The 23,536-nt window shown below is 32.9% G+C and overlaps 2 protein-coding genes across 2 annotated transcripts; one reads left to right on the top strand and one right to left on the bottom strand.

Annotated features, from left to right (window-relative positions):
* Positions 1–43: 43 nt before the first annotated feature.
* Positions 44–12,523, bottom strand: LOC133201191 (sideroflexin-1-like). Its single transcript, XM_061336980.1, has 11 exons — positions 12,451–12,523; positions 10,079–10,260; positions 7,551–7,721; positions 6,421–6,519; positions 5,090–5,165; positions 4,710–4,795; positions 4,086–4,213; positions 3,730–3,779; positions 3,459–3,508; positions 1,267–1,314; positions 44–837 (listed from the first exon to the last, which is right to left on the bottom strand). Exons 2-11 carry the CDS (start codon positions 10,234–10,236, stop codon positions 741–743), a joined length of 963 nt encoding a protein of 320 aa, XP_061192964.1. The 5' UTR covers positions 10,237–10,260; positions 12,451–12,523; the 3' UTR covers positions 44–740.
* A 351-nt stretch (positions 12,524–12,874) lies between these two features.
* On the top strand, positions 12,875–16,977 carry LOC133201088 (transmembrane protein 128-like). Its single transcript, XM_061336887.1, has 4 exons — positions 12,875–12,983; positions 14,577–14,793; positions 15,253–15,420; positions 16,486–16,977. Exons 1-4 carry the CDS (start codon positions 12,875–12,877, stop codon positions 16,589–16,591), a joined length of 600 nt encoding a protein of 199 aa, XP_061192871.1. The 3' UTR covers positions 16,592–16,977.
* The last annotated feature ends 6,559 nt before the right edge of the window (positions 16,978–23,536 follow it).

Below are 23,536 nucleotides of genomic sequence, written 5' to 3'. Positions count from 1 at the left end.
GAAGTTCAAAAGCTTGAAACTCAGATGAATTAAAAACAATAGATTCTCTTTGCAATTTGTAGAATATTTTATTAATCAACAATAAACATTTTGGCAAGTCTTTAAAATAAATCACACTAAAGATAAAAATTTAACTCAATCCACTGCACCCTGAGGATATCATTTCTTTTTTCTTCCCAATTTTAAAACTGAATGCACCATATCTGAATTACTGAATAGAAAAAAAAAGTGCTAGTACTGTGTGTATCTAAATTGCACTGAGTATGCTGCTACGTTTGTCTGAGTAAATCAATTCAAACATAAAAATCTACTTCTAAATTATGAATTTGTGTCATTCAAGTTGTAATGTCATGCACCGACAGACAGGATGACTTCTATTCCTATTCAGTATATAATAGTTCATTAATTAGTTACATGTGAAAGACCCACTAGTAAGAATATATAGTGCAATATAACGATAAAACAATTACTACACGCACATGCCATTTCAAGATATTTGCTTTTAACAGGTAATATGGATACAGTGAGCATTACAACTCTTTTATGGTACTGCACTATTTATTGATATGAGGGTTTTTAAATTTAAAAAGTATCCAAGAAGCTTATATCAGCATTGACACCATATTCTTGATCATACTGTTAAACATCATTTAAAAGCACTACATTCCAAACACAGCAGAGCTTTGGCTGCATCACTTTATAAAACATTTAAAACATTTGGCCCACTATAGTCCTTATGCTTATAAACCCTTGTTGAAGTAAACTCTTTCTGGGGGATTTGGCATGGCTTGTATTTTCTCTCTGATGTTTGGCTCTAAATGACTGACAGCTAAAGAACTTCAAAGAGAGGAAAAAGGAAAAGTTAGAAATTCAATTTTTAAATATATGTACTGATTAATATTCACACCATATATTTCTCAAGCTCAGTGTCTTAACTGCTATGTGATTGCCTTGTATTTTTTCAATTTAGATCCGCCCAAGATATAATATAATGTGTATAGTTAATGAAAATGCCATAAATTTATCTCATTTCATATTTATACATGTATATATTTTGCATTTGAAGTTATCAATAATATAATAAAAGTTTATAACCAAAACATATTCAAATTTTTATTGCCAATAGTTGACACTGGGACAACACTTGAAGATTGAATCATTCTTCATAACTTGCATATGTTTCAAAATACATGTAATTTTGTAATTCCTAACTTTTGTGATTGAATTTGATATATATAGTTTTTTAAGAATAACATTTAATTTTACCTTTTTTGTGGAAACAATGCACAGCAAAGAGGTGTGGCAAAAACTAGACTGCAAAAAAAAAAAGGCTGGGTTATATCAATGAGGACTATTACTATGTATGGTGGGTGGTGTGGGGGCCGATCAAGTATATTTCCTCATTCCATATAATTTCACCATTTATGACTATAGAGCATTAGTTTTAAAAACTTATTCTTAAAAAGCCTGCCACTGTAAATTGTGAAGGATCTGGCAAAAAAGGATCAGAGCTAGGAGAAATAATACGTGATACCATGATGTATAATGCTGATGGCACAGATTACATCTAAACCTATAAGTACTGTATGTAAAATAGCTGATAAATATAATACAACTGATTATTATACAATTATTGCTGTTTGTTTTTTCAGTCAGTAGAATGATTTAGCCACCTATTTACCAAACCCGAAGGGAAAAACCAGCAATTATAATTGTTTTTTTTAACATGACTTAATGATTAAATGATACAATATTGGTAAGCAAACCTAAAATTGCCATCTTTCATGATTGCATGTTTACATTTGTTTTGAAAATCTAGCCAAACACAGTGAAAAAGGCAAGATTAAAATAAACATAATCAGTTGTATTAATCTGGAATTTCTTCAACTATTTTTGACAAGATGAGAGTCAATTGCAGATGAAATAACTTTACATAACCAATTGTATCAAATGAATATAGAAGTTTTTTATCTACCCAGTATTTTTGGTTCAATGTAGAAAAGATAAATGTTTGTTCACCTGTGAGATCATGTGCAGGTGATATAACTTTCCATAACTAATTGTATCAATTTGGAAGTTTTGGGTCTCTTTTTGACCAAAGGAATGTAGAAAAAATAAATACCTGTTTACCTGGAAGGTCACGTGCAGGTGAAGATAACTTAGCATGATTTCCATCTTTGCTAGCCAAGGGAGTGTGATCCACTACTCTCCTCACAAACCCAAGGGCTTGTGAGGAGATTAGGGGATCAGAAACCCTTGGCTAGTGAAGATGTATGATTTTTAGAATGCTGGATCTCAACCGTTAAAGCGCTGGGAGTTATTCAGTCATAAAGAATATATCCACATATATTGAAATTATGTTATAAAACAATTGCTAATATAGCAATTGCTTAACAGATAGTTTTTAGGCACATTTTGATCCAAGGTCAGTGAGTACAAGAGGCCCATGGGCAACAGCACTCATATGAGTGTTTTTTCCCCAAGAAAGTCACAGTTGTTATATGTTTCATTTGAAGATACTTAATGAGCTTTGCCAATCAAGAACATTTGGTGTGTTTGTTTGTCTTATGTGCCTATATAGTGTGAATGTTTTCTGCACACAATACATAAAGTAAAAAACTGCCAATTCTGAACCCCACACTTTTTGCCTTTATGGTAGAAGATTGTGTTACACGTTTACTGAAAGTATTATCTAAACAGTATTACTTTTCATAATATCCAGGATTTCTGGTAAGCTTTCTGTTTATACCTTTAATATAGTTATAAATAAATGTATGTTATATTTTATTTTTATTAATTCATAGCATAATTGGACAGCAAACAATTAATGAAAGACTGATATAAACTGGGTACTCATTGACAACACTACTACATGTACTAAAGACCCTATTACGTTACAACTTGTACCAAACAAAATAATTTATCAAACACACCAGCATCACTTAAGATTGAATTGAAAAATCAAGAGGAAGCCCCTTTAACAATGTATGAGTAGTATTAAGCTAATGCATAATGCATGTAACAAATACGTAACATGCCCGTAGGAACCGGGGGGGGGGGGGGGGGGGGGGCAGCAGCAGTGCCCCCCAATAATTTTGCCAATATATAGAATACTATAGAAAACTTAGCTACTACTATATGCTTGTGCCCCCTCAATAAAGACGGCTGATGACCTTTTTTTTTTTCTTTTTGCTTGTCAAGGAATTTTGGCAGCTGATAGCGCCCCCCAACTGAAAATGTTTGGTTGTGCCCCCCCCCCCCCCAACTGAAATTCCTTCCTGCGGGCCTGCGTAATCTAGCAATCTCTCGTTAATGAGTAACTTATTAATTCTCCACTGACAATTGCTAATCAGAAAAGCTAACTTGAGCTTTCAGCTCAGGTGAGCTAAAAAGCAGGATAATATCAGTCACTAAACCTTAGAATGAAATGATCATAAAATTTCATTAGATGTACTTACAAAAATCCCACAAGAAGAACTTGAATTGGTGCATTTAGCCATGGCATTTTCTGAATTTCAAATAAGAAAAAAAATTGTTTAACAGCATACAACAAAGTCAACTCATATAAATATTGCTGAAGAATATCAAATATTGCTCAAAACATCATCTAAACCTCAAGTTGACATACCCTGTAGGTGAGAGATGTACATCTAAATGTACTTAATCACATGTTTTCTTAAAGGAGATCAAACTGAAATACTAAATCCATATATGGATTACATCTCCTACCTTCATAAAACTTTTCTTGTCCAAATGATTCATTATGAAGGGTGGGATCACTGAAATAACAAATATGTACACAAAGTACTGTTTACATGACAGACAAATTCAGTTTTCTTAAAAGAAGTCAAAGTGATGTCAAAATACAAGCAGATCCTTCAAAATATTCCTATAAAAATATCCTGACTGTTAAGGAGAAAAGGCTTAAACATGTACTGCTATTTGGTTTTAATGAAATTTTGGGGGGTTTTTTGGGCCTTTTGCACACAAGCCAAATTTAAGAGCTCTGAGATCATGTCCTGATTAAATCTCTGAAATAAAGTTTTTTTTCTAAATTATCAAAGACTGCAGGAATATGAACTTACTCATTCCTGGGGTTGCCATCAAAATTCTGGACACCACAACTTGAGATATAGCACTTTTGGCAGCCATTGTTGATTCTCCTAGTCGGTTGCCATTTTGGTCAAAAATTGGTATACCATTCATAAGTTCCCTATCAATAATTCAATCAATCATGTAGACAGAAGAAAATCTCAACAGTCTTATTCATTACAAAGGGAAAGTTAATATTGTAATGTTGATATTAAATGATAGTACACTGTATCAACCTAGTCAATGCTGCCTTCTTGAGGAATAAATGCTTTGTATCCTCTTTAAAGGCAGTACTGGAGTGTATCAAATATATAGGGAAAATCAACTAAAGGTATAATAATTGGTATAAACTGTATTAACTAATGAAAGCTCTATAGCTACCATGACAAACAAAATTATCAAAGCTTAATCCTTTCACATGTATGTAGGTGTCTTCATAAAATATACCAACAGTGTTACCTAAATTGTTCGAAATTTCAAAAAAATTTCAAAACTGTCAAAATAATGTGGACAAACTGGAAAAAAGGCCCTCCCCCATGAATTAAAACAAAGGTGTCTTTTTTCATTTATTATCTCCTTTGTGTTTTTATAATTTTACACTTATTAAGCTGACATACCTGCTCCTCATACAAGGAATGTTGATACAATTGGCTGCGGCCACAGCTGTGAATGGCACAAATCGACCAATCAGAGGTGGAAATTTCTAAGAATAGAAACAAAACAGTACATAAACACTTAGGCTTGGTACGAATCAAAATTTCTATCTAAAAGCACCAGAAGGTTTGCCTGGAAGATTATTTTATGAACTGTTGTCATCAAATATCATTTATACAACTTATTACATTTGATATATGATCTAAAGTTTTCAAATGGCCTGACATATCTATTCTTCTTTTCATTTGGACTGTTTTTCCACTTTTTCTTTCCATCTTACTTTTATTTTCATTTTGCACTTTATATATCACCTAATGATGCCATTTTTACAAGAAGAAATTACCTTGACCATGTTATTAATGGTAAGGGCTGTTCCAACCGCTCCTGTGGTAGCCAAAACATAGGACATACCAAGATGTCTGAAATGCAGAATACAAGTTTTATTCAAGTTTTTATGTTTTTTTCAAAATTGAAAATGTAAATACGATCTACACAATGGAATTTTATTGATACACACTGATTATAAGATGAAACAAATGCCTTTATCAACAGTAAAAAATGTTCTTATTCTTTCTTTACCAATGATCAGATTTTAAGAGAAAAAGATGGGAGGGGGACAATTTAGCCAATACAACAGAAAGGTTAACCTTAACAGCTACCAGCCATACAATACTATTCTCCATTAAAAATTCTGAGTTTTTAATTTTGATCACCATAAGACCTTTGCTAATTTTTTAAGTTTCACTTACTAAAATAGAACCTGTAATTAAAATAGAATCTTAAATTATCAATCGCATTTGTGTAGTGATGATCTGACAGACAGACAGTTTGACAGGCAGACAGCTAAACTTACAGATAGACAGACACAGACAGCTAGAAAGGCAGACAGATAGACAGCTAGACTTACAGATACACAGACACAGGCAGTTAGACAGGCAGACAGATAGACTTAGAGATAGATAGACACAGACAGCTAGACTTACAGATAGACAGACACAGACAGCTAGACAGACAGACAGATAGACAGCTAGACTTAGAGATAGATAGACACAGACAGCTAAACAGGAAGACAGCTAGACTTACAGATAGACAGACACAGACAGCTAGACAGACAGACAGATAGACAGCTAGACTTAGAGATAGATAGACACAGACAGCTAAACAGGCAGACAGCTAGACTTACAGATAGACAGACACAGACAGCTAGACAGACAGACAGATAGACAGCTAGACTTACAGATAGACAGACACAGACAGCTAGAAAGGCAGACAGATAGACAGCTAGACTCGCAGACAGATAGACAGCTAGACTTACAGCTAGACAGACACAGACAGCTAGACACACAGAAAGATAGGCAGCTAAACTTATAGATACACAGACACAGACAGCTAGGCTTACAGATAGACATAGACAGCTAGACAGGCAGACAGATAGACAGCTAGACTTACAGATAGACAGACACAGACAGCTAGACAGCTAGATTTACAGATAGAAAGACACAGACAGCTAGACAGATACAGACAGCTAGACATGCAGACAGACAGATAAACAGGCACAAGCAGACACAGAGATAGATAGTCATACAGACAGGCCTAACCATTAATAAAGAGCTCTACATCAAATATGCATGGACCTCATTACATACACAAACATTTTGATCATTATATACACACTTGAGAGGTATTGGATGGTCCCCACTCCTGTTGGTGTAGTTCACGACTGCATTAAATGTCTGGTTAAACCACTGCCAAAACACCACAGCCGGCGTGGTCCTATGAAAACATACAAACTATACAAATAACTGTCACTCAGAAACCAGCCATCTATAAAGATAATATTAGTATTAACACTGAAGAAAGGATTTTCTAAAAGGCATGCAAAATATGTAGTTCCCACTTCTTGTACCAGTTTATTAGAATGTGAAGGTTACATTAAAGGTGCTTAGACACAGATTTGAACTTAATATTTTCTAAAATTTTCTATATATCACGACTTATATATTGCAATATCATTTCACACGAAAATATAATTAAAAACTTATTTTATCTGGAAATTATTGGAACTACGAATTCCAGGACGCGTTTGATTAAAACATCTAAGTTCGCACTTACACAAATTTTAACTTTATCCTTAATATTTAAGAAAAGAAGTGATTTTGTTATGTATTAATGAAAAATATTGCATCTGTAATCCAGAAAATTCAGAGCAGAAATGTTCGAAAGCAAAACCAACTCACCAGTATTGTCAGTCCGAGCTCTGTGATATGTACAGAGTTTTACAAATTGAACACACCCGTGAAACGTAAACTGTTTTTGTAAACAGGGCACGAGCTCTGTTATTGTTAATGTTTATGATTCACCGGGTGTGTTCAATTGTTAACTCTGCACACACCACTGAGCATGGACTTACAATACTGCGAGTGGGTTTTGCTTTCGAACATTTCTACTCTGAATTTTCTGGGTTATAGTTTTAATATTTTTCATTAATACACAACAAAATTGCCACTTTTCTTAAGTATTAAGAATAAAATTAACATATGTGAAAGCGCAAGGTTGTGTCAATCCAACACATCCAGAAATTTTAAGTTTTAATAACTTCGAGAAAAAATAAGATTTTTATTATATTTTAGTATGAAATGCTACAGCAACATATAAGTCATGAAATTATACAGAAAATTTGAGAAAATATTAATTTCAAATCTGTGTCCAAGCACCTTTAACTGGGTAAAATTGTGTATTTTGACCTAAAATAAAAAGGTTGTTCATAACAAAAAAAAAGGGAGACGGGGTGGGGGGTTACAAACTTGTAAAAAGTCATCATGCATCCTGTAATAGTCATGTTCATTGGTACTTGAGCAGACATTCTACCAATCAGCAGCATTTTCTCATGAGTATCTGGGTGAAAAGCTGAATCATAGAGCTGTTTGGCCTTCCATAATTCATCTTCAGTCAAACCAGGGATTTCTTCTTTTTTCCTGTGGTATCACAATACAGGTGTTGTAAGAACAGTAGTTACTGACATTAACACAAAAATTCCATGAAAAAGAATCAATAGGCCACATCTGACAATTCTCATCTGAGTCACCTTAGAATGTGGTAGTTACTGAAATTGGTCATTACTAAGAATGTAGGATTAAGTTGTGGCTGAGGATGTGGTAGTTATTGAGAAAGTGGCAGTGACTGAGAATGAAGAATAAAGTAATGACTGAGATTATGGTAGCTACCGAAAATGTGGCAGTTACTAAGAATGTACAATTAATTAGTGACCTAAAATGTGGTAGTTACTGAAAAAGTGGTAGTGACTGAGAATGTAGAATTATGTGGCTGAGAATGTGGTAGTTACTAAGAAATATGGTAGTGAATAAAAAAATAGAAATCAGTAGTGGCTAAGAATGTGGTAGTTACTGGGAAAGTGGATATTACTAAGAATGTACGAGGGGTGATCAAAAAGTTTGCGAACTAATTGGATAACTTACATAATATTATTCAAAGTGGGATTTTGAGTTTACTCTTTTTCAAAGTAGGCCCCTCTTGCTTTTATGCACTTTTGCCATCGGTCTGCCCATGCCCAAAACACGTCATCCAAGCCATCACGTGACATGCTTCTTAGCGCCTTGTTAACAGTAGTACCAAAATCTTCTCGGGACTCATATTTCTCTCCCCGTAGGTTATCTTTCAAAACTGGAAATAGCCAGAAGTCACAAATTGCCAAATCTGGGCTGTAAGGGGGGTGAGTTAGGTTTTCTATACCGTGTTTCCATGGTGTCCATCACAACCCGACTTTTATGGCTAGGCGAGTTATCCTGGTGCAAAATGAATCCAGCTCATATCAGATCAGGGCGCTTTCTCTTTACTGCTCTCATCAAATCTGATTTGATAACCCGCGCATAGTAATCTCCAGTAACTGAAGTTTTAGGTGGTACCATGTGATTTAGAATAATTCCGTTCATGTCACAGAAAACATTGAGCATAACCTTCCCTGCAGACTTCGTTACACGTGCTTTCAATGGTGATGGAGAGGAAGAATGCTTCCAAATTGAACTTTGTTGTTTACTTTCTGGTTCATAGAAATGTACCCATGTTTCATCACACGTTATTATTCTATTCATGAAAAAATTTCCTTCTTTTGCATATCTACTGATGTATGACTTCCAAACATTTACCCGCATCTTCATTTGTTCTGGCAGCAGGAGGCGAGGAACCCACCTTGCACAAACTCGCCGCATTTTAAGCTTACTTGTTAAAATCTCCTGAACAGTTCCATAAGACATGCTAAGATCATCAGCTAATTCTCTAATAGTAACTCTTCTATCTTTCATCACAAACTGTTCAACCCGAGATACATTTGTCTCTGTACTAACGTTTGGGCACCCAGATCGATCATCATCTTTCACAGTCTCCCTTCCCTCAATAAAACGTTTCATCCACTTACTTACTGAAATTTTTGCAAGCCCACTATCCCCATATACTTTATGTAAATCATTGTAAATTTCCGTGAAGGATTTTCCGAGTTTTACGTAAAACTTTATTATTGTTCTCTGCTCAAGTATGACTGACTCATCCATTTTTGTCACAGTCGCCTCTATATTGATGTCATTTTTACATCATGATGTCATAAATATGAAGCAAATTACAACATAACTCATGCTACATCAAGCACATGTTTAGGACTATATGTGTGCCAAAATTCATTCTGCTCTGAACTATGGATAGATAGATATAGAGTTAGTTCGCGAACTTTTTGATCACCCCTCGTAGAAATAAGTAGTCACTGAGAATATGGTAGTTACTGAAAGTGGCAGTGACAAAAACTGTAGGATTAAGTAGTGGCTGAGAATTTGGTAGTTATTGAAAAAGTGCTAGTGACTGAGAATGTAGAATTAGAGAGGGGCTGAGAATGCAGTATGACTGAGAAAGTGGCAGTGACTAAGAATTTAGAATTAAGTAGTGACTGAGAATGTAGCAGTTACTAGTTACTGAGAAAGTGGCAGTGACTAAGAATGTTGAATTCAAGTAGTGGCTGAGAATATGGTAGTTACTGAGGAAGTAGCAGTGACTATGAATTTAGAATTAATTAGTGGCCGAGAATGGGGTAATTATTGAGAGTGGTAGTGACTAAGAATGCAGAATTAGGTTTTGGTTTGAACATATTTTATTGCAATGAATATATACAATTGGGTTGCTCCTTAAACTTAATTTGCCCTGTCCCTGATTAGGTATGATGGAGAATTTGGTTATAACTGAGGATTAATGGTGAATGGAGCCATAGATTTTTACAGCCATACATGATTAAAACCCTCCATTGTATCATAAAAACAACAGTTCTACCCACCTGTATCTCTCCACAATGTCTTTGGCATGATCAAGTTGTGCTTCTGTTGCCAGTATATTCAGGGGGTTTGTAGTGATGAAGAAATGCTTTGCTCGTCCTATAAATGTGTTTTGGTCATATCTTGGGTGTTCTATATCTATCCTTGTGCTTAGTGCCATAGTTCAATAACAAGAAGGAAAATACTGCAATGAAAAACTGGAAATGTCAGAGGACGACAAAACTAGCATTCGACAGTTTATTCCAACTTAAAATTCACTTAGTTCTGTTCTGTTCTTTGATCCAGCAAAAAATACCATTTGGTCTCGGTTAAGCATTAACCATCCTCGCATGCCAGGGGTCCTGAGTCAACACGTTGCCGTTGGACACCTGGCATATTTCATTCAATATTCGTGGGCTGACTGTAGCGACGTCTTTCAGAAAAATGACTAATCTTGATTGTTTTTCTTATCTTTCAACCAATCACATTAAGCCATTCTATGATAAACAAGTTGTAACAAGTCCATTTGAGGTGTCAACTGAATCCTTATCTAACTATTTATGAAAGGCTTTAATTGAATGAAATATGCCAGTATGCCAGAGGTCCAATGGCAACATGTTGACTCAGGACCTCTGGCTTGCAAGGATGAGCATTAACTGACAAAGTCTAATCAAAGCATAATTTTCAAGAACTTTTTTCCTTTCAATTCCTCCTGCAACTTTTTTCATATTTTAAATGATTATCATACCATTAATGTGCATTAAAATATCTTTAAAATAAAAGTATATGGATTTCCCATGACTAATTGTTTTTCCTTGTTTATGAAAAAGCAATAAAAACCTGTCTTGTGCTTAATATCAAATGACCTTGGAACGCACATGTGCTATATGTGCTTCTATCTCAGTAAAACAATTTTTTTCACATACAGTACACATTATAAAACCATGCCTTTTGTTTTTTGTTTGTTTCTTTCATTTTTTTGGGGGGGGGGGGGGGCACATTTTTTGTTGATTGATTCCCATAAAACAAGCACATGTTCATTGAAATCAGATATAAAAGCATTAACTAGATATACTTATAGAATGAATAAACCATGATCGTAATTACTTAGTAGTCCATTGTGTGATCATCTGAATCTTGTGACTTTACTACATTGAACTCCCTCTAAAACTTGGAAAAATTCATATAAAATATTATATGGCATATTTTATTCCAAAAGTTCAACCTGTTGTCCCAAATCCCATCTCAACACTATTATCTACCAAATGTATGTTCGTTTGCCCTAGAACTTGTTTGCCATTGACATCTTTCACCCAGAATCTGTTTGCTCTGTACATGTAACTCGTTCGTCCGAGGTGCGTTTGCATTCTCTTATGTTGAATATGAGTTATTTTACATAATTTACATTGTTGAACTTTATGGTTTTTTTCTGCATGATATCATTAAATTCACACATAAAGTATAGATAAAAAAAATGAATGCATGCATTAAACCAATAATTTTAACTGATGAGTTTATAATCTGTAGTAATTGATGTCTGATAAAATAATTAGCATTATAACATTATATATTCTAACACGGGAATAACAAATTTTCCAAAGATAAAACTGCTACTCAGTCCCCAAGATGGCCTATTAATGTCTCAATTTTTTTAATTGTTTTCAAAACAGAACGCAAATCATTAAAAAAACAAACAAAAACAAAGATCGAAGACCTTCCTTCATCTACAGCTTTTAACAATAATTAAAAAAATTACATCTTTGATAAACAATAAAAATTGGAAATAGTCAATTTATTAATTTAAATGTAATTAGAAAAAGTCTTCACTAAATCCATTTAAAAAAAAAGAAAAAGAATTCAACAGAAATGTTAATAACATATACACAATAGAGCGAACAGCATATACATGTAGGACAAACGTGATACAAGGCGAATTATGGTGAACAGACATGGGCAAACACTTAACAGACTCTTGAAAATAGGAAAAAAGGGCAAATGGGCCTGATACCATACCTACCCCCCCCCCCTCCCCCTTATCATGATCACATAGTTATGCAGTCTGTTATAAGTATGGCAATTAAGATGTTTTTTGCTGGCTGATGAGGCACTTACTTTTCCGTTTCACAAAATGACATCAATATAAAAATACAAATAAAAACATATGCAATGACTGCTGTCAAGAAAAAATAAGAATGAACATTACATGTACAGATTATGCCTAACATTTTTTCCCCAGTTCCAACCAGCTGTTATAACAGGATATTCCTCTACAGATTTACTATGTCTATATAGTAGATTTTTTTGTTCTACAAAACCCAAATTTCTCTGAATATATGTCCATACAAATTTAATATAGGGCAAATATGACACGTCAGGCTCTTTCCAGTATAATTACCCTTTCACAATACTGTTGGAGTGCTTCTTGCTTGTATTTTCACATTGACGGAGGTGTGTACAAAATGTAATATTGCCATTGGTTGATATTGTTCTGCGTGGTTTCGCCCCAATATCAGTTCAAATTAATGTTCTACTATTATTTTCGAAGATATACCAATCTCCTTTCAAACTAAGCTATTTCTTGACATTCGAAAGCACTTATAGTACTTTTTTAATACTTTTTTATATTAAGTTTATAATACCTTCTTTCAGATATCTTGTCGCAACATTCAAAATAATTTGGAATTGTTCTGATACTAAACACAAGGGAACGAAACGACATTCTCATGCATTAATAATCTCAACAAGGATACGCTTGTCATTTACTCTGATTCAACACATCCTTTAAAACGTACGAATGATTGAGTAAAACTGAAAACAATATGCAAACCGAAGGAAATCCGTTGTTGGCAAACGACGAAGTTTTGGAAAATGTTAGACGGAGGGTACAGCAGAAACTTGCTGGAAGATTTTTGGATGCGATGGGAACAGGTATATTAAGATGGAATGGGAACCAAAAGTGTTTATCTGTTTATGTAACGTAATACAGTAAATCAGGCACAAATGAAATCCATGGATGATAACTGCGGGCAGGGAATTGATACAGTTTCAGAGTTTGGTGAAATATTACGCAATAGCAATTGTTTAATAAACGTCATTTAATTATCTGCCAACAAGAACTTCGCCAAACGTTATTAAGCAGATGGGCGAACAATGCTTGCAAAATGTATAGATAGCTTGAAATGTATAGGCCTATTTCTGAAATAAGTATTTAGACTTAGAGCAAAGATCTAATATTATTATGCCCCCGTAATCGAAGATTCGGGGGCATATAGTTTTTGCCCTGTCTGTCCATCTGTCTATCTGTCTGTTTGTCCGCAAAAACTTTAACCTTGCCCATAATTTTTGATTGGTTGCAGCTATGGCTTTCATATTTTCACATGTTTAAATTCCTCATGACAAGACCTTTCTTTGGGTACCATCAAATTTGACCTTTTGACCTTGAAGTTTGACCCATTTTTGCTATATTTTATCAGACTTTAACCTTGGTCTTAACTTTTGAGTTGGCGCTAGGACTTTCAAACTTCACATGTGTACATGTGTATACCTTGTGACAAAACCTTCTGTCAGATTCCAACAACTTTGACCATTTGACCTTGACCTTAGAGTTTGACCTACTTTAAAAAAAAATTAACCTTGGCCATAACTTTGAACAGTTGGTGCTAGGGCTTTCATGTGTATTCCTTGTGACAAGACCTTCTTATGGATACCAACAACTTTGACCCTTGACCTTGGAGATTAACCTACTTTTGAAATCTTTAACCTTGGCCATAACTTTTGAACATTTGGTGCTAGGGCTTTCATACTTCATTCCTTGTGGTAAGACCTTCTTATGGATACCAACAATTTTGACCCTTGACCTTGACCTACTTTTGAAAAACTATAACCTTGGCCTTAACCTTTGAACAGTTGATGCTAAGGCTTTCATTCTTCACATGTATATTTCTTGTGACAAGACCTTCCTTTCGATACCAACAATTTTAACCCTTGACCTTGACTTTGGAGTTTGACTTTTAACTTTGGTCATAACTTTTGAACAATTGTTGCTAGTGTATTCCTTGTGACAAGATCTTCCTTTGGATACCAACAATTTTGGCCCATTGACCTTGACTTTGGTGTTTGACCTACTTTAAAAAAAAAAAAAACTTCAACCTTGGCCATAACATTTGAACATTTGGTTCTAGGGTTTTCATATTTCATGTACTTGTGTATCACTTGTGATAAGGCCTTCCCTTGAGCACCATTTGACCTTGACCTTGATGTTTTACTTACTTTTGAAAAACTTTAACCTTCACCATAACTTTTCAAAGGTAGGTGTTAGGGCTTTCACAGTGACATCTTAATTCTATACTTTTTCTACCTTATTTATTAGTTGATTATTTCATCCCTCAAAAATTCCACTCAACCACTTAAAAAGTTTTAAAAGACATTTTATTCCTAACATATGAAAAAAAACAACAGCTTAAAGTCTTATGTGCACCCCCTTTCTGTGGAGCAGTCCTCATTCTGTTCATGTTTTATTAGAATCTGATGCCTCTGAGGAGAATAAGACAGAGAAATCCTTACTGAGTCAAAACATGGATGAAGAAACAAGAAAAGAATTTGAGAAAAAGTTTGGTAAATACAGGAGCAAGGACTCGCCGTACAGTATTCAGAACATTCTCTGGTTGATATCCTCTATAGCTGTCTTCTATTACACAGACTTCTACATCGCGTGTCGATACGATCAAAGAGTAAACAGGTAAGTTAAAGTTATAGATGAGTAGAAAAATGATGTAAAATCAAGAATACCTAAAAAGTCTTTATATTGTTTGTACATGCTTTTGATATTTTTCAAACGTGCACAATCACATTTGAGATTGAGTAAACAAGTACTTTTTGAGTAGTTTAACATAGAAATTTTTGCATTGGCTCCGGGATCCTGATACTGTCTGAAGTCCTAAGTCAGACTTAAGTCCATAAATTTGACTTAAAATTTATGATTGGTCTTAAAGTGGATCACAAAAAGTTCTAACTTAAATTTAAGACAGCTTCATGATCCTGGAGTCTGTACATGATTTTCTTTTTATGATACATTAATTATTATGTATTGTAGGAATGTTTTTGAAATGGAACATTATCTTTTTAGCATAAAATAGATAATAAAGTGTCAAAAATTTATGTACCAGTACAAATAGTTGATGATATCCTTTTTGCTCAGGGTGTGGTTCAATGTTGGAGCTATCCTCATGTTGGTTAATCTCTCCATTGCCGCTTTCCTCATTGTGTACATAACTTACATCAAAAAGGTCAGCACAGATAACTGGGAGACCCTTTACCCAGCCGCTATCCCCATAGCCACTGGATCATTTATACTTGGAGGGATTTGGTAAGTCCTGAAATTCAAGAAGATTTTTTATACCACACGTAAAGTTGGGGGAAAAGGGTGGGGGGGGGGGGGTATGCTGGAGAATTACATTGTCTTCTGTTGACTCTGTTAGTGTTCATTGACATTTTTTTTTATCAAGAGATAGTCTTTGAAACTTTTTCATGCTTGAACTTTGTAGAAATATAAAAAATACCATTCAACATGTGCATCTAATATTTTCAAACTGATTCATCAAGTTTTTAAAAATTTGTAGATTTTTAAAGATTATATTGAATACTTATTTTTAGGAATTCTGTAACTAAAAAAAGAGTGAAATTCTTTTCTGAACATAACTTTGAAATTAAGAAACTTAAGTGGTTCATATTTGATACAAATGTAGCTTGTGAATAAAGCTTTGTCTCTTGACCCTAGCTCATATTGGAAAAGTCGAGCTCATTATTGTTCTAACTTTGAATTGAGAAGTCAATGGAGAGTCAAAATCATGCTCAATCAAATGTAGAGGAATTTTATCCATCCAACCCAGTTACACTGAATTGATTGTATAGATATTAAATAATATTGATGTTTTGGCCTGTCTTGAACAGTTGAAGGAAAAGATGATTTTACTTAAATGTTGTTACTATTTTGTAGTTTGAATAGTTATCTGTGGCAGCTATGCAATGTATTTATTTCCATATCAATAATTTAATTCTGGTTGTAACTTACCATTTGATTGGGAAAAAAATTACTTTATATCGTATAAAATGTGTTGCCTACGTCACAAAGACTTGCGTCAAAAATGTATCGATCCACCTGACTTTACATTTAAATTTTGCACAATTTGAGGTCATTTTTAAGGGCAACCATCTCATTTTCTAACACTAAATGAAAGAAAATTAAATTATAAGGAATGAATTTAATAGCTACCCAATTTATACGGTATAAACTGGTTTGGAACAGTTTACGATTATTTATAAACTGCTTCGTGGTTTATAAAGCATAAACTGCCCCAACCCAGTTTATACCATATAAATTGTGTAGCTATTAAATGCATTCCTTAATTAATTTAAAATCTTATTTTTTCAGTGTGACAGTGGGTCTGTGGCCGATATGGAGTATATTCACCCCAGTTATCCTGTTTACCTTATTTATGGGTATGATTGTAACAATAGCAATGTTACCAAACTTCTAAGATACCCAGAAAAAAGACATCTGTGGACTTCAGAAGAGAAACTTTTCAGTAACTGTACAATGTTTCTGTTTTATATCTTGCTCTGTACTTGATGCTGAAGAAAAAAGTTGTTGTTTGTTATAAATGTTATTTATTTTTAAAATAAGATGACACATATAATGTTTATTTTTATTTATATAAATATGTACCAAGCAAAGGCATTACGTTTCCATGTATGACAATGGACATGTATTTAACTTCCCTTTTTCTATTTTATGTTAAATGTTTATTTTTATATCTCATCCTCAAAGTATGTGTTAGGTACATAAAGTATTATCCATGTTTGTTCTTTTGCCCCCCTGGAATGCAACAAGAAATCCCCCTCCTTCTTTTTTTTCCTTCTTTTCCTGCAGGTCTTTAGCTAAATTTTGTATTATGTTTTATGATGGTTGAGTTGCAGTTCTAGTTTGAGTTCTAACACTTATTGCTCAATTCTAATAGAGTTATGATCATTTTAAATGTGAGAAATTCCTGGAAATTGTGAAAAAAGTTTTCCCTTTATATATGCTTGCAGATATTGAGTTGAATTTCAATGAAAGGTTGTATTACAAATCAAATTATATTTTCCACACTAATGATTTAACTTTGAACCAATTAGTTACATTGAACCAATTAATGATTTATTTTGAAGAGTGTTAAAGGTGACCATTTAAATTAAAAAAAAATACTTGTACAAATTTTTCCCCCATATACATGGTATTGAACTTATAATTTAATGTATGTGTGTATGAAGGTGAATTGTAGATATAATTTTTTTCCTATGGTCCCATGAAACAGAATTAATTAGGCTCTAGAATGTTAAAGAACAGTTTTTTACTTTAGCTTCAAACAGAAAATTCATCTTGTACATAACTGTATAACTACATAACTACATAACTGCATAACTACATAACTGTAGTTTTAATGTACACACAGGTCTCTGGAATTGGTTTTTAAGTTATATTTCAGAGTATACACATTAAAATATTCTTAAACCACATTTAAATCCTTAATATATATGTAAATCATTTCATATTGGAGTAAATAAGTATCAGTACATATGATCTGAATTATTCCAGTACATGTAATTTTGCCAGCAAAATTTATTTTCTTCTAATCTGGATTCCAATTGAGACTTGATTAACTACTTAAAGCATAAAATGTTATATTTTGCTAAATATTTTTTTAAAATTGTAAATATTTTAATGTAATTCAGTACTTGAAAAGTATGTTGATGATGATACGAGAATGTCTCCTACAATATAGCTCTAACAAAAAAGTACTATCGTCAACAATAGCTTACTATAGTTAATTATGGTCTACTTTTTTATCAAAGTTTTTCTTTAGTTAATCAAAGTATCACAGTTATTACTATTGTAAAAAAAAATTACTTTGAATTTCAGATTGTTTATTTCATTTTTTTTCTCCATTTCTTCTATACAATATTCTGTTTTTAAAAAGAAATGTTTCTTGTAAATCACATACATTTTCCCCCCAAAAAATTACTTCATTGATTTAATTTAAAAGATGTTAAAGCTGTGAGTCTCAAATGAAATTCAAAATTATCATTGTAAAGATCAAATCATAGTAAAGTTTCAACGTATACTAGTTGTAAAGTTTCAAAGTAACAAGTAAAGTTTCAAAGTATCAAAGTAAAGTTTTGAAGTATCAAAGTAAAATTCAAAGTATCAAAGCAAAAATGTCAAAGTATGCACTAGAGTACACTATAGACAATTATAGTAGATTTTTGTTAGGGCTAGGAAGTAGGAATTTTCTCATTTATTTTAAGCATCTCTTATCTCATGTTCCCAGCATTATATATTTAATAAGATATGAAATATATTTTAATGTGAAATTCTTGAAGTTGAGGCTTATCTATAGGTAAGGTCCTCTTTTATTTTTTATAATATACTACTTACTTTTTAGATATAACTAAAGGCCTTTGGTAATTCTTGAACATTGAATAATATTTACCACAAGAAATACGAAAAGTTTATTATCATTATTTAAGAAGTTTGCACTCCTACATCCAGACCTAACATCTTATTGGTTGTTCAGAGAAGACATAGGAGTTTACACTAGGTTCTGATAGCTCAAAAGCATTAAGTCATTGCTAGCCTTTTATCATAATTGTTGCTTCATAATGCAAAAGTAGTAATAGCATACTTTCCTTATTTTCTGTCAAATTTTTTGACACTTTGAACAATTTGTCTGAACAAGGCTTATATGTTGCCATACAAACAGGGAACTATGAACAGTTAATATTTATGTTTTATCAGGTTTACACATCAGTCCCAGATAGTGTTTTTTTTTTTGTCAATGTATTATTGCAGTTTGTTACACTGTATTTTCTCTAATTTTTGGATCCTTTCAGCAATAATTTAAATCTGATTGTAACGTGCCATTTGATTGGATAAAACAATTACTTTCTATCGTATAAATTGGGTTGCCTACGTCACAATGACTTGCGTCAAAAACGTATCGATCCACCTGACGTTACGTTTAAATTTTGTACAATTTGAAGTCATTTTTAAGGGCAGTAATTTTTTTTCTTACATTAATGGGATGAAAATTATAAGGAATGAAATTAATAGCTACCCAATTTATACGGTATGAAGTGGGTTGGAACAGTTTACGCTTTTTTATAAACTGCTTCGCGGTTTGTAAGGCGTAAACTGCCCCAACCCACTTTATACCCTATAAATTGGGTAGCTATTAAATTCATTCCTTAATTGAAATGCCAGAAATATTCAAAACTTTCACTGATATTGGTGTAAAAGACACATTTGGATTTCAGAAAACTAAAGTTTAATGATAATGAGGAATAATAGAATTATTTTCTTTTTTCAATACTTCAGGTACAACTTGCATACATCAATAAGTTTGTGTTCCAAAATGAAGTCCCAACTATCTATTCTTTTTTTCAGAAATTCCTCAGTTTTTTTTTTATTTATTTTTTAACGTCAATGTCTTGATGTCATATTTTATGTAAATTGTTACATGTGTTTATCCCTCCGCCCTTATTTACCAAAAAAGCCATGTTCCCATAATACTGTAATTCAGATTTAATTAATGTATTAAATGTCTGTAGAAGTTTCTGTCAGTCAATGTATGGTTTGGGTAAGGAGATAGCTATATTACCTTTGACAATCATGCACAATCCTCTATTGCAGGCTTAACATAGAATTTTCCAGCTTAACGTAAAACTTTTCTTAAGTTTATTAATTCAGCACGTTTTATGCATCATTCAGGTTTACATTATTTTAACATACCAAAGAGATTAAACTCAAGAACTATATTGTAGCAGTAATTGACTTAACCTGCCTTGATATATTAAAACTTTTTACATGTACATACAAAGTATTTCTTTAGGCAGGTAAATGTGGACATGGTGCTTTTACTTGGAAAACCCAAATTCAGCTAGATTTTAGAATGTGATAAACTTATCTGAAATTTCAACACTGAAGCTTATATCTGACGGTTTCCATTAACAGTGAATTGTAGCAGTAGTTTAATGTCTGTGATATCCTCTGCTTAGAACAAAAAAAAAGCTTGTGTTGTCAAGTAGTGTAGACAAACTATATTTTTTGTGTACTATTTTTTTGTACTTTGTCATAAATTATTTTAATAAATTCTTTCTACATGTATGATCTTTATTTTAATAAATTATTTGTGAAGTTATTGAAAATCGTTGTTGTCGTTAGTTAATTAGCAAAGGTCAGTCTTTTCATAATTACTACCTGAAGCTACATTCATATTTAAAAGAATCAGCCTCTGTAATTACTTGAACTATTTTTGATATGCGTGGCGCATTTATGCAGATTTTGATGAAATTTTGCTTGTTATTAGGACTTGACACAAGAAACATAGGACAAACAAAATTTGGTTGCTCTGTGTCTTGGTTCCATGGTAACCAATTTGAAAGTTGAGATTTTTAGCAAATTTTAATCTTACTAGAGCCTTACAAAGATTGAGAAAACCAAATTGACCACTTCAGAAAATGTAATACAGCCATGTACATGTACCTTGATGACGTGTAAATCAATTTTTAAATATGTCGTAAACATGGTTCTATTTGGTATACTATTTATATGCTAAAAAATGCTCTATATTGACAAATGCTAGGTATTTCATGAGAAAACTCGATTACCAACGGCAGAGAAAAAACAGCAGTATTTGATTTTTCGTAATAGGTTATCACAATGTGCATTGTAAAAATAAGTATGGTTGCGATTGTAACACAGCATAGCTAGACATAAATTTCAATTAGTATACCATCTTTAGGAAAGTCATGGAGAATCATTACTGCTAAATATATATCTGTAAGACATTGTAACACAGCCTTAAAGGGACATAGACACAGATTTGAAGTTAGCATTTTCTCAAATTTTCTGTATAATATCAAGACTTATATGTTGCTATAGCATTTCACACGGAAATATCATAAAAAAAACTTAGTTTCAATAATTTCCAGATAAAATAAGCTTTTGATTATATTTCCCTGTGAAATGCTATAGCAACATATAAGTCATGATACGATACAGAAAATTTGAGAAAATATTAACTTCAAATCTGTGTCTATGCCCCTTTAAGTTATTGCTGTCTAATAGTAACCATGGAGACATCATAGCACTGGTTACAGTAATAATTTCTTGCTACTTTATGAAATGAATTAGTTTTTATTTTTTAAAAAAATGCATTATCTTAATTACCTAAAATTGTACTAATCTAATAGAATTAAAGTTTATTAATATTGATCAAGTTTGATGAAGAGAAAAATGTTGATTTTATGGCAACTAAGAAGGAAAAATGTTATAATTATCCTCAGTTTTAAGAATTGAAGGGGGGGGGGGGATTTAGTGCGAGAGAGATCTATGTTGCGTACTATTCATGCATATACCTATATTGTACTGCAGAAACACGTGACGTGTATTTTCAAATACGGTTTTCACTTCTAATAAATGTTCACTTGGCTTAATTAATAATCTTCACATGGTCGTAGGAAACGGGGGGGGGGGGGGGACACGGGGGCCCCCAATAATTTTGCCGATATATAGAGTACTACAGAAAACATAGCTTCTATATGCTTTTTTTGGTAGCCCCCCCCCCCTCCCCAACTGAAAATGTTTGCTTGCCCCCCCCCCCCCCCCAAACTGAAATTGCTTCCTATGGGTCTGCTTCATTTGACATAATCTTTGTTCACCCATGTAAATAAGTCAATGTTATTGCCGCAGTACTAAACAGATATAATTTAAAACCTCTCCTAGTCTGTGGAAATTGTATTTCAACAGAGGGTGACAAACGCTTCCTATCATAGAATATTTGATGCATAATAATCATCTAGGATTTTTTATTATAAGTTTCTAAAAACTAATAGTTGAATCAGATTTCTTGAAAAAGAAACGATGAAATCCACATCAAGAAAATATGTTTTAATAGTATGAATTAATCCGATTAATTTTTCGTAACCTTTTTTTTTAATTTATAAATATTAAATACTTTGCTGTTGCAGTCAAAAGTTCTAAATTTTCTGTTCTCCCGAACGCAGATTGAGGTGGAAATTGAACTTTGGACAGAAGAAAAAAATTAAGTTCCCAATTCCTCGATATTCATAAAAAAAATTCCTAAGTTTTACCAACTGCTTAACTCTTTCTTCTAATAAATAAGGATTTGGGATTTTACTTTTGTTCTACTTTGATGATCTAATTTTAAGCACTGTTTACTAACTTTAAGAGATCATTACAATGTAAAGTTCATTCTAGTGATGCTTGGACTGTCGTGAATGGAATAGGATTTGTTGTGTCTTTTCTGGGCCCTTTACATGTTTTTATTTTATGACTACTCTGAGGAACATGGAGGAAAACATTAATTTTTGCTATGGCTAATTGTGACGTTGGAGGGTGTTTGCTTATTATTTTTGACGTCACAATTATACAGACTTCACAACCAAACATAGGCCGATCGAGCGAAGAAAGTGAGTAGATTATTGTTCCTACGTATCTTAAAACTTTTTGTTGTTGCTGCTGTTGTTTTTGTTGCTAAATGTAAGAGTTCGGTGTTGGAATAGACAGTAATAAATACGTAGATAATTATCCAGCATTCGACAATTTAAAAAAAAAATGGAAATCTTGAAAAAAGCAATTGAATTCGCAGAGTTGATCTTCTGGTACGCATCTGCATATTTATAAAAAAAAAAAAAAATATCTGTATTTGCCATTATATATCCATTTAGTACATTATGTTTGAATATCAACTCATAAAAAGGGTTATTTAATATTCAACCTTGTAATTTTTAAAGTTACCTTTATTTGTAAATCAAGGATTTAATTGATATTAATGCAGCATTGTTACATAGAACTTAAAATTCATCATCGTCGCAAGCCACGGGTTTTGTGTACTTTCAATTTCCACAAAATTGTGGAAATAAAATGGACAAAAAACCCGTGGCTTGTGACGATGAGAATTCATTGACGTTACCAGAATTTAATGACTGAAAGAATTGAAAAATTTCACCCCAAGAATCCCTCCCCCTCCCCCTCCCCCAGAATAATTAAAACAAAAAAATCTTTATTGTCCTAATTCCATTATTGCCATTATTACACGAATCAGTCTTAAAAAACCTTCCTATCATATTTCATGTTGGATGTATTTAGAAAAATGTTCATAACTTTTTCTTTAATTCTGACGTCATAATTACATTATCACGAGATCAAACGTCACAAACAGTATGACGTAACAATCATCACTACAACAAAACAAACAGTGTTGAGCTTAGAAGTAGAAGGTAATTTTAATCCAGAGCGTAGCTATTAGTCTTCTTGTCAATATTCTTTTTAGATGATATACATGTATTTCATTACTATCTACATCATGTAATTTCATATTTCTGATAAATGTATTTGTTTCTTCTTTCTGTAGCAAGCAATC

This window comes from Saccostrea echinata, unplaced genomic scaffold (assembly GCF_033153115.1).
Source record: "Saccostrea echinata isolate AGI-Se365-2 ecotype Australia unplaced genomic scaffold, CSIRO_AGI_Sech_v1 ptg000042l, whole genome shotgun sequence".
Taxonomy (NCBI): Eukaryota; Metazoa; Mollusca; class Bivalvia; order Ostreida; family Ostreidae; genus Saccostrea; species Saccostrea echinata.
This window is presented reverse-complemented; position numbering and strand designations above follow the sequence as displayed.

Coding starts and splice junctions, on each gene's coding strand:
- LOC133201088 (XM_061336887.1), top strand. CDS start 12,875: ATGCAAACCGAAGGAAATCCGTTGTTGGCAAACGACGAAGTTTTGGAA. Junction 12,984..14,576: donor TTTGGATGCGATGGGAACAG/GTATATTAAGAT, acceptor ATGTTTTATTAG/AATCTGATGCCTCTGAGGAG. Junction 15,421..16,485: donor TTTATACTTGGAGGGATTTG/GTAAGTCCTGAA, acceptor TTATTTTTTCAG/TGTGACAGTGGGTCTGTGGC.
- LOC133201191 (XM_061336980.1), bottom strand. CDS start 10,236: ATGGCACTAAGCACAAGGATAGATATAGAACACCCAAGATATGACCAA. Junction 7,722..10,078: donor GACATTGTGGAGAGATACAG/GTGGGTAGAACT, acceptor GTGATACCACAG/GAAAAAAGAAGAAATCCCTG. Junction 1,315..3,458: donor GTTCTTCTTGTGGGATTTTT/GTAAGTACATCT, acceptor TTTTTTTTGCAG/TCTAGTTTTTGCCACACCTC.